The 10,950-nt window shown below is 36.9% G+C and overlaps 2 protein-coding genes across 2 annotated transcripts; one reads left to right on the top strand and one right to left on the bottom strand.

The window, feature by feature from the left end:
* Positions 1 to 214: 214 nt before the first annotated feature.
* LOC106746639 (periodic tryptophan protein 2 homolog) lies at positions 215 to 5,420 on the top strand. Its single transcript, XM_014623434.1, has 15 exons — positions 215 to 307; positions 575 to 687; positions 1,190 to 1,284; positions 1,362 to 1,490; positions 1,623 to 1,893; positions 2,006 to 2,181; positions 2,316 to 2,589; positions 2,815 to 3,319; positions 3,416 to 3,753; positions 3,841 to 3,988; positions 4,079 to 4,247; positions 4,387 to 4,530; positions 4,626 to 4,700; positions 4,824 to 5,043; positions 5,127 to 5,420. The coding sequence occupies exons 1-15, from the start codon at positions 290 to 292 to the stop codon at positions 5,317 to 5,319; spliced, it is 2,868 nt and encodes a 955-aa protein (XP_014478920.1). The 5' UTR covers positions 215 to 289; the 3' UTR covers positions 5,320 to 5,420.
* LOC106746640 (glycine receptor subunit alpha-2) lies at positions 5,412 to 9,463 on the bottom strand. The gene is made up of 9 exons (XM_014623435.1): positions 9,391 to 9,463; positions 8,710 to 8,780; positions 8,525 to 8,624; positions 8,221 to 8,375; positions 7,992 to 8,147; positions 7,306 to 7,446; positions 6,723 to 6,952; positions 6,464 to 6,598; positions 5,412 to 5,692 (listed from the first exon to the last, which is right to left on the bottom strand). The coding sequence occupies exons 1-9, from the start codon at positions 9,441 to 9,443 to the stop codon at positions 5,438 to 5,440; spliced, it is 1,296 nt and encodes a 431-aa protein (XP_014478921.1). The 5' UTR covers positions 9,444 to 9,463; the 3' UTR covers positions 5,412 to 5,437.
* Positions 9,464 to 10,950: the final 1,487 nt, after the last annotated feature.

Genomic DNA, 10,950 nt, shown 5'->3' on the forward strand with positions numbered 1-10,950 from the left:
GTGATATAATTTATAAATATAATCATAATTTTTTAGTTTTAATTTTCTTGTATTAAAGCGTGTGTAATCAATATATTGCTCTATTATTTATCTTTATATCTACACTTTGTATATGTAATTTGACAGCTTTCATATCTCCTACTGCGCATGATTGTCAATTCATAGGGTGTGTTCTGAAATATGAGAAATAAAAACTGTTGCTACCATTCTGTGACCGAGTGTGTAACACGCGCAACGTGTTTTTGCGTGTTAAGTGTCTTGTAAAATATTTTAAATTGTTACAAGGAAAATGAAATTCTCGTACAAGGTGAATGCTTATTAATAATTGCATATTTCATTTTTCTCCGCTATTCTAAAAGTTATGCTTTGTGCATCTAATATCATCTTGATTTAACTTAATCTAACCTAATTCTGTTTATATTGTTGTTGAGCACATTGTATTTAACATTGAATGAAGAAAAACATACTTAATAAAAACTTTTATACTATTGGAGAGAATTTTTTGTATGTGTACGTGTCAGAAACAAAAAAATATTTTTATACATATAGTGATCATTTTTAATTTCTGTTACAGTTCAGTAATTTACTTGGTACAGTTTATCGTAAGGGGGATCTACTCTTTTCTCCAGATGGATCATCGGTTATTAGTCCTGTGGGCAATAGAATTACAATTTATGACTTGAAAAAGTAAGTAAATAAAATATACTAGTATTGATACATTTACTATTATGTTTCGATTGAAAGTCGTTCACTATAGTGTACTCTATCTATATCTTTAACCATATTTAATACGTGTTTATACTTGTATACAAAATAGATTAAATAAGTAAATATTTTATATAATGTATCCTTTTACATGTATATGATATCGGTCTCTACTAAGAAATCTGTGCATCATATTAGAGATTGTGTTAATATTAATTATATTTTTTATTATATATTTATTTTTTTTTTTTAATGAAACCTGTATATGAAAAAAAATTCATTTTATATTTTTTATTTATATTTTTTATTTATATTTATGAGAAAAACTATACTTGCATTTATTACAAATTTTACCAAGCTTTGTATATTACATACTTAAAGTTTAATTATATTTCTTTCTCTCTCTCTCTCTCTCTGTTCTCCTGATTTCCATAGAATCATTTGTTATAAAATGTTACATATTTAATAATAATTTTTCTTTCAGTAATAAATCTATGACACTTCCTGTGGAAAGCAGATATAATTATGTTACTATTGATATATCACCAAATGGTAGTATATTGGTTGCAATCAATGAAGGTAAGATTTTTTTGTTACATACATATTTTTAGAAACATTTGTGTAATTTATAAAGGAATGCTTACATATTTGTGCAGATGGCGAAACTCATATAATAAGTCTGATGAGCAAGATTATTTTACACAAATATAGATTCAAGGGACGTCCAAAGCGTGTAAAATTTTCCCCAGATGGGAAATATTTTGCAGTTTGCAAAGGAGGCGGTGGTACTTGTCTATTTTTATTTATTTATAAACACAATCTTGTGATTTATCACACATATGACGAATACAATTTATCATATATGAAATTATATTTGTAATTATTATTCAATATTACTTATTTTTTTTATATTATAGTTTTCGTCTTTAATGCACCCTGTTTACAAAGTGGAGATTATAATCCATTTGTTATGGCACATTTTTTTCATGGATCTACTGCTGAAACAACCTGCCTCAGTTGGTCTTTTGACTCGAAACTATTAGCGGTTGGTTCCAAGGATACTACAATAAAAATCTATAGTTTACAAAAATGGGCGAATTTTAGGTCAATTACATTGGGCTGCCATTCTGATGTGATCGTAGGATGTTTCTTTGAGAATAAAAATTATGACTTATATACTATTAGCAAGTGAGTGAGAGTTTAAAATATTTCTATTATATTTAAGGGCGGCAATATGTCGATTTTGATTTTGAATATTATATGTATTAGGCAGGTTTTGTATAAACGTGTACATTTACAGAAACGGACGAATTTGTATCTGGGAGTGCACAATTGACCCGGATGATTTAGTTGACTGGAAACCACGTATAAAAAAGAGAAAGCCTGTAGATAGCGACAGTGAAGATGACGTTGATACAAAAAAAGCTATAGAGAATCCAAAGGCCCGTACCTTAGAAGATAGCTTAATAGAATCAGGTGGGGAATTTCCCTATAATTTTCATTTTACAAGGTTCTCCAATCTAATATATATACATTTAATAATTTATATAAAGACAACTAGAATAATAGTAAGTACTTTATTTTGTTTAAAAGAATATTTATTTTATTAGAGCGTTTGCTACAAGATAATGATGTAGAAGGGGAAGCTGTAGGACAAGATACTGTAGAAGAAAATACTGCTGACGGAGCTGTCGAGGTCAGAAGGTTAGGTTTCAAGAAATTGGCGCGTCATTATTTGTCGGATGAACCTCGAAAGCATACCAAGGATGTAAAACTTACCGCAGCTGCTTATCATCGAGATACTCGTATATTGGTCGTTGGATTCAACAATGGTTCATTTTATTTATACGAAATGCCCGACGTCAACATGATTCATTCATTGAGGTACCGTATATTTTACTCTCGAACAAGATAATTGATATGATGCAATCTTTATTTAATTATATTTATTATTTAATGTTATATATATATATATAAATATATACACACATGTATATGTAAATTTTATATATATATGTATAATTAATATAATAGACTCCACTCATTTTATATCGCTCGCGCTCAATTTACACTACTGAATTACATATAACCACCGATTTCGCCTTACAGTATTTCCCGACAGCGTATTTCGTCAATTGCGATAAATTCTACCGGCGACTGGATAGCTTTAGGATGCTCTTACGCTGGCCAATTGTTAGTTTGGGAGTGGCAGAGCGAGACGTACGCATTGAAACAGCAAGGACACCGAACCAACATGAACTGTTTAGCGTACAGCCCGGACGGCCAGTACATCGTGACCGGCAGCGACGATGGAAAAATGAAATTGTGGAACACAGTGACTGGATTTTGCACGCTCACGTTCCACGAGCACACCTCGTCGATATCGAGCGTTCTTTTCAGTCACAATCGTAAATTCGTCGCGTCCGCTTCACTAGATGGGACCGTTCGCGCGTACGATCTAGTGAGGTACAGAAATTTTCGCACTCTCACTTCGCCGCGACCGGTGCAATTTTCCTGTATGGCGATCGACAGAAGTGACGAGTTTCTCGCAGCGGGTGGCCAGGATTTCTTTGACGTGTACTTGTGGAGCATGAAACTCGGGAGTCTCTTGGAGGTGTGTGTAACATTAACAATCTGAATAGCAAATCAAAGTGTGATTTGAGGCTGCACCGAATGCGCTTTTTCTACAAATATCCGCTATAAATTTCAGATACTCACCGGTCATGAAGGGCCCGTTTCGAGTTTGGCATTCGATCCCACTATTGCCAGTACAGAATTGGCATCTGTATCCTGGGACAAAACACTGAAACTGTGGAACGCCATTGAGCATGGTTCTGCCCATGAAACTATACGGTTAACTTCCGAAGCGTTGTGCGTAGCTTACAAACCAAACGGGCGCGAAGTCGCGGTTTCCACGTTGGACGGGCAGATTACGTTTTTCGATTGTAAAACGGGCAGCCAAACGGCTTACATCGAGGGCAGAAATGACTTAGGCGCTGGTAGATCGAAAACCGATCTCATTACGGCGAAAAAGAATTTGCAGGGAAAGTAAGTAATTCAAGTCTATCGGAGCGCTGGGAATATTGTAATATGTTATTGGATCTTAACTTGATATTTTATTCTGTTACTTTTCAGAGCTTTCACCACTTTAAGCTACTCGGCCGATGGTATATGCATATTAGCCGGTGGCCGCTCGAAAAACGTATGCATTTATAACGTTGAAGTGTGCACGTTGCTGAAGAAATACGAGGTCACTCAGAACAGATCTCTGGATGGCGTGGATGTAAGTATCCGATGTTGCAACAAAAGTGATCGGTCCATTCTTATTTTCAGCTCTTAATTTTACGTACTGTCTCTTTTTCCCCAAAAACAGGATGTTATAAACCGAAGATACATGTCTCAATTTGGAAACATGGCTTTGCTTGAGCATCGCGAGAGTGGAAATATATCGTTGCATTTACCGGGTGTTAGGACCGGTGATAAGGCAAGCAGAAAGATCAAACCAGAAGTGAGAGTACTCTGTTTACAGTTCTCTCCTACAGGTAAGAATGTATAACATTATTTACTAATATCGTAATTTAGTTAGTAAGTATGTGTAAGTATATCCTGTGTTATAGCCGTTACAATACATTTTACAAACGTACGTCTCTCAGTTTAATTGGCATTAATTTTGTAAAATAGGGCAAGCATGGGCTGCAGCGACAACGGAAGGTTTATTAATATACTCCTTGGATATTGGATTGATATTTGATCCCTTCGAGTTGGAACTTGGAGTTACGCCAGACACTGTGAAAGAAATGCTTGAAAAGCAAGACTACGCGAAAGGTATCATTTTTTATTGGATGGTCAGGATTAATAACAATAACAACAATAATTACGCGACTGAACGATAAGCATAACCTGCAATGGTATTCTTCCAGCATTGATAATGGCGTTGAAATTAAACGAGAAGTTATTGACACAACAAGTTCTAGAAGCTGTTCCATACCAAAACAGTAAGTTCATACATTTATAACATATTAATATTCATAGTTCGCACATTGAGAAACACTCTGATGATGATTTCATTGATAATCTTACATGCGATGAATATTCATTTCACCTTTTTACTATTACAGTCGGCTTAACGACGACGAATATATCGGATGTTTACATAGAGAAGCTGTTAAAATTTATAGCGTCCGAATTGGAATCCACCAGACACATACATTTTTATTTGCTCTGGATAGAAACAATCCTGACGAAACGTGGATCACACATCAATATCGCGCTTCAGACGCCAGTCTTATTGATGTTGCAGAAGAATATGCAAAAGAAATACGACGATCTGAGTAAAATGTTGGTTTTACTGTGTATATTCCGAACTATATATGTGCTGCTCAAGGTTAAACATCGAAAATTATTAATATATCTATTTGCAGATGCGATTTTAACCAATACACGTTAAATTATATACTGAAGATGGAAGAACTGAAACGGCCGATGCAGTTATCGGTAGAGTCAGATGATGACATGACTGATGAAAGTGAGGAAGAAAAAGATCGTCGTTCCGAAGATTGCAAGTGGAGCGAACCTTCCTCGGACGAATGTTTAGAAAATATAGACAAATGTTGAGAGAAAAAAAAACATTTTATTTTCCTACATATGCAAATTCGCGGAAATTTCGATTACAATGTAATACGTGTGAAATTTGTCAATGACGATAGTTTGTAAGTAGGACGTGTCTCGTTTATCATGGTGCCTTTTTTAACAACGCTATCAGCCAATATATGACGACAAAAAGCAGAAAGAGTATCGGAAATACGATTCTGCTGTAACAATCGATCTTCTGAGAGCGCGTCTTACGCGATGATTGCATTACCTGGCACCCATTATTCAGCCACATTGCTGGCAGTAAATATCGACTGGTTTTCTTGTTTCTCGGTTTAGTTGCATATGTATACTCATTGTCCCAGAAGTTTTGTCTCTCCTCCATCGCTATTAATCGCTGAAAGTCAAATAAAATCGAGATAAAATTTACACAATGCATTTCTCGAAAGGTCTGCTGATTGTGACACAATATCGTGAGATATATTGGGGGAAAGAGTATAAATATGGAACGAAGTGTGGGAGAAGTTATATATAGAATTTGCATTTATGCTAAAACCACTGCTTGAAACTATCAATAGTTACATTCATTTAAAACATTAGATTCCATTTAGATCACTCAAGAGCACTGACGTTAAAATGACGCAGCGTTTAGCTATGTAAACGAATATTCTTACGAAAGTGCGATGTATCCATGAAGTAATATTTAACAATCTTTTTCATATGTATATTGTTAAGTGTAAAATATTAGCTCATATGTGTCAGATAATACTAAGTGTGAAGTGTGAAGTATGAATTATTTGGAAATGTGTGTACTGGCACAATATTACGGCACAATTTTAACATTTTATAATGCCACGAAAAATCAATAGTGAATTTGACGAACTTTATTTCATTCTGATAAAAAAGGAAAATAAGTATTCCCATACAGTACAGAAGCTTGCAGCAACATTGCTACAACATTGTCAACATTGCTGCAGAAATGTTGCTGCAAGCTTCTGCGTTGTACAGATAATGTATATTGTCCGCTTAAAATCCTAAAAGTTAATTTAAATGATGAAAGTTATCCGTGTAAACGCAATCTTAAAATCTATGTCACAAACCTAATACACATTTTTTTTTAATTTATATAAATAATTTATATTAATAACTTATTTAATTGGATACGAACCGAGAACGAGCGGGATTCTACGGAGCTCTGGGAGTCATTTTCGACGTGTCGCAAGTCGAGCACTTTGACCACGACGAATTCACCCAGAGCCGCGAATACAAACATCATACAGCCGGCCATCCACACGTCCAACGCCTATGCGAGCAGTGCGTGTGAAGCTTCGTGTCAAAGGAAAAGTAGGTACTTACACAAAGGTAGAAAAGACGTTCGACACGCATGGTAAAATCATTACAACGTTGGAGTACGTGTGCAAACTTACCTTAATATACGCCACTGGTGGGATGTCGCTCTTAAGGCCGGTGAACATCGTTACCAGAGTAAGCATGCTCGTGACCAGAAGAGCCACTCGACCAGGAATCGCATCCAAGCCCAGCCAGAAGCTGAACCAAGAGAGCATCACTACCAGCGTCGACGGTGCGAAAGTTTGTATTAAGTGGTGACCGATCTGTCTCTCGAAGCGAAAGAAGACGACCAGTCTCGAAAAATTTCCTGCAAGAATAACCCTTTCGGATCTCGCTGTCTCTCTCTCTCTCACTCTTAATTTAACTCTTAATTTAACTCTGAATTTATCAGGACGAATCGTCGCGCTTTCTCAAATTTTCTGAATCCAGCGTGAATATGATGCGATGTATTACATAGCATTACAATGAAAGATACTGTTATATTATCACGCTAATTAAATATCACTTTTGTTGGAGAATAATTAATATAACGATCATATAAGACATTTCAATAACACACTACGTTTACGCTACATGAGTCCAATGATCGTGATTGAATTTCTTAAAGTTGAATTAAATAGTAAGCGATAATTAAATTTCAATTGCGCAGGTATGCCGTACCGTTTTTCTCCAGCATGTAATCTATGGTCTCCTCGAGCACCGCAGGCTTCCCGATGTCGTATTGCAACAATTTTAGCTCGGGATTCACCGTGACACCACCCTTGCCCCATTTTAAGCGTAGCTTCTTTCTGTTGTAGGAAACTGCAACAGGTAACTCGGCTTATTGCAACAGATAAAGCGATTTGCCAAGTTTAAAGATTCACACACTTATTGTTATGTAGGAAGAATTTGTACTTTGGAACACCGCCCACTTTTCCCGATTTCTCGCGAACGAGAAACAAGACGTGTCAATTTGAAAATATAAATCGTGAAATACCTAATTCCGAAGTTAATCACATATTTCAAGTTGCAGGAAGACGATGAATCCCGTAAAGCGAGTATGTTGCTAATTTCTATAAAGTAAATGTAGCGATAAATTTTGCTGTAAAAATGCTCTCCTGTTAACGACGAATGACAGTTTGTCTGAGCATTTGTCGATACTTAATTACACCGTTTCAATTTTGCAGAGATCCCGAAACATTATCATATTGCAAAAATGTCTATCTATTTGGAAACAACAAATTATTACAGTCGAATATGTAAAGTAACATTTCACCGATAATATACGTGTGATTTATAATTGAACCATTAAGATGAATGAGGTATCTTTTCAATTACATCTTTCACTTTTGCACTCACTTACTTACAGCTCTCTATGTAAATCGGGCAGATCTGAATGTCCATCGGATACAACTGAAACTCCATTTGACAGGCGACAATCGCGTTAATTCGCGCGGAATATTTAACAGTTTTATTCCGATATAACGTGACCAGAGAGAACTTATGGTTTAAGGTCGCGATCTCTGAAAAAAAATCGTTAATTTTATAGTTCCCACTAGAAATTGGACGTTGCGTTACTTTGCCGTATATGCTCACCGGATACTTTGGAATTCAGGAAATACGGGTCCGGTTGCCAAAGATTGTCGAAAAATTCTGGTGGGAGTATAACGTAGTCGTCGTCCTCCTCGAACATGTCCTGAGGCATGTTCAGTCGAGATTCCATCCAACTCTGACTGACGAACATGTCTACACTGATAAATTTATACGTTTGTGACTTTTAACGCGCACGTATACCTCACGTGACTAAATTTTATATTCCGTGTGGAAAAAAAATCGCGTATTTGGCAATTTCGATTCAATTTTACACTCAGACCTCTCTTCCAGATGTACTTCAGCTTACCGGAAATCCATATCTTCGACATTGATTGAATTAATGTCAACTACTAAGATGTTAAAATTTACCACTACAGGCGCACCTTTTGCTGACGGTGGTCTAATCTCTGCGAATTGTTTCATTTTCTTACTATTTATCTTATTGTTTGTTATATTAGAAAAAATAAGTTTTCCCTCTGTAAGTGTGATTACCTTTCACATAATGCTCGGGTAGAATTAGTCTTGACGTCACAGTGCAATTGTTGACATCCTCGTTGAACAAACTACGAGAGAGATCCTGTGTTTTACCATTATTTAAATTATCTTATCCTTCAGCGTCAACTAAATATATTCGTTCGTTGTTGTCCAAGTGCTCATTTTCTTTCAAATTTCCACAGCACTTGTTCACACGAAACGTGTAAAAAAATCTTTTCTAATAACTCTTTGCAGTTATAATGTCATTACATATATAACTAGTGACGCATCGCAAATTCTCGACGTATTGAACGCGGAGAAAGAAATAGAAAATGCAAATTGTTTAAACGAAATTACATTCTTCTTATCGCGGTGTGGAAACCATGCTTGGAAAATATTAAAGAGCTTCTCTGTTTCAGTGGATATATTAAGTCCGAAGAAATCTATTTCTCTGTGCATCCGGAAATTTGTACAGCTTATTTGAGCTTATTTGTGAGAGCAAAATGACGGAAATATATCGAAACCACCAGTCATTTCAGACTCCACTCCCTTTTCCTCGATGCGGAATTATTCACAGACGTTTTTCCTCGAAAATCGTCGAAAGCGATAAAAGCGCCGCGACGAAACGCGTCGTCGACTCGTCGTTGATGCGTAATGGCGCGAAAATGACTTTTAAACGAGTACGACGATGTCATTTACCTCGTGGGGCATACTTCCGGGAGAGAATTCCAACACAGGTGAAGCAAAACCATCAGAGGCAGTGCACTCTTCATCTTAGGTCGTGGTCGACTGACGACGATGCGCTTTCAGATGCGCGTCTCTAGCTACGCGAAGTAATTAATCAATTCGCTAACAATTAGCACGTGATCTAATCCAATTGCAAATGCTATTATCCGCTTGCGCGTGTACACAAATTGCTTATCACGAATTGCCCGACGGTTCTGCCGTCTGACATGTTCGCCGCATCGGGTGGCGAAGGTAGGAAAAAAAAAATGAAAAGAAAAGAGAAACGAAACGACGGAAGACGAGAACGCATCTCTCATCGCGATGCAACAATGTACCGAAAGTATTGATAACATCAAGATAGCGTACGTCAAACGTGCGTGCGGACGATAACGAAATTCTTTCGAGAGGCGCTCCTCTCATCTTCATATGCGCGAATATGCTCTTGCGAGGAGAAAATGTGAAGAGATATACGGAGGGAAAGAGAAAGGTGAGAGTGAGAGTGGGTCAGTACAGTACATCTGCGGATGGCTACGGATAGCTTGTGCCGATGCAGGCTTCGCAAATGAGGAAGAAACATACGAAGAGATCGCGACTTGCTACAGCACACGTCCTTCCCTTTCCTCTCGATCGTGTCCTGAACGGTACAACGGTACCGTCCATTTAGACCTTGACGTCATGCGCGCGTCTAAAACCTGACCTCGATCGCCGGCCTCGATGAGATCTTTCGTGCTGCCTGATCTCTTCATTTCCGCACAAGTCTCTCCTCTTCAAGGACATAGTACAGTAAAAGAAAACAAGAAAGACCTCCCAACTTCGCGCTTCTTACGGACGATGCGGATAAGTGGGTGTGGACGACTCAGATTTTCTTGAAAGATTAATTATTATTTTATTTATAGGTCAAGATAGACCGACCGATTTTGATTTGTGCCACCGATAAGAATCGTATGGCTAACGGTTTTTTTTTACGCGTTTTGACATTAGAATTTCAAATCTCTGAGGATCGAGGCTTCGTTATTCGAATTTCGAATATATCGGAGCTTCGAAGCTTCGGCATTTCGAAGATTACGGCTTTTGAAAACAAACCTTCGGAGCTCCGCCTTACCGAAAATCGGAAGTTCGTTTTTTCGTCGAAGCTTTGAATCTTTTAGAAGCTTCAGAATGATCGAAGATCGACAGCTCTACCGGAGGCGCAACGGACTCGAGCTACGGAGAAACAAGAAAACGCAAATCTATTCTGTTTCCTAATAATTGATATTAATAATCTACATTTATCTGACTATCCTTTCCTATTTGACATTAAATGTTGCCTATATTGTTTTTTATATGTTTTTTTCCTTTTCACACAAATTTAAAATTGTACATTCAACAAACATTGTTGCACGAAAGATCCGTAGCTTCGTTAAATTCTCGCTCATCGATTCGAGTCTGTGATGGACAAGAAATTTCTACTTTAACCAATAGACGATCTTGATTATGGAGAGATCTCTCTATCTGATGTTTCAAAGCAACTGATTTTGAAGTAGAATTACATTT

This window comes from Dinoponera quadriceps, unplaced genomic scaffold, assembly GCF_001313825.1.
Source record: "Dinoponera quadriceps isolate SergipeBrazil2010 unplaced genomic scaffold, ASM131382v1 scaffold2076, whole genome shotgun sequence".
Lineage (NCBI taxonomy): Eukaryota > Metazoa > Arthropoda > Insecta > Hymenoptera > Formicidae > Dinoponera > Dinoponera quadriceps.

Coding starts and splice junctions, on each gene's coding strand:
- LOC106746639 (XM_014623434.1), top strand. Junction 1,894..2,005: donor GACTTATATACTATTAGCAA/GTGAGTGAGAGT, acceptor GTACATTTACAG/AAACGGACGAATTTGTATCT. Junction 4,701..4,823: donor AGCTGTTCCATACCAAAACA/GTAAGTTCATAC, acceptor TTACTATTACAG/TCGGCTTAACGACGACGAAT.
- LOC106746640 (XM_014623435.1), bottom strand. CDS start 9,443: ATGGTTTTGCTTCACCTGTGTTGGAATTCTCTCCCGGAAGTATGCCCC. Junction 8,625..8,709: donor ACCCGAGCATTATGTGAAAG/GTAATCACACTT, acceptor AACAATTCGCAG/AGATTAGACCACCGTCAGCA. Junction 6,599..6,722: donor CACCAGTGGCGTATATTAAG/GTAAGTTTGCAC, acceptor CTGCTCGCATAG/GCGTTGGACGTGTGGATGGC.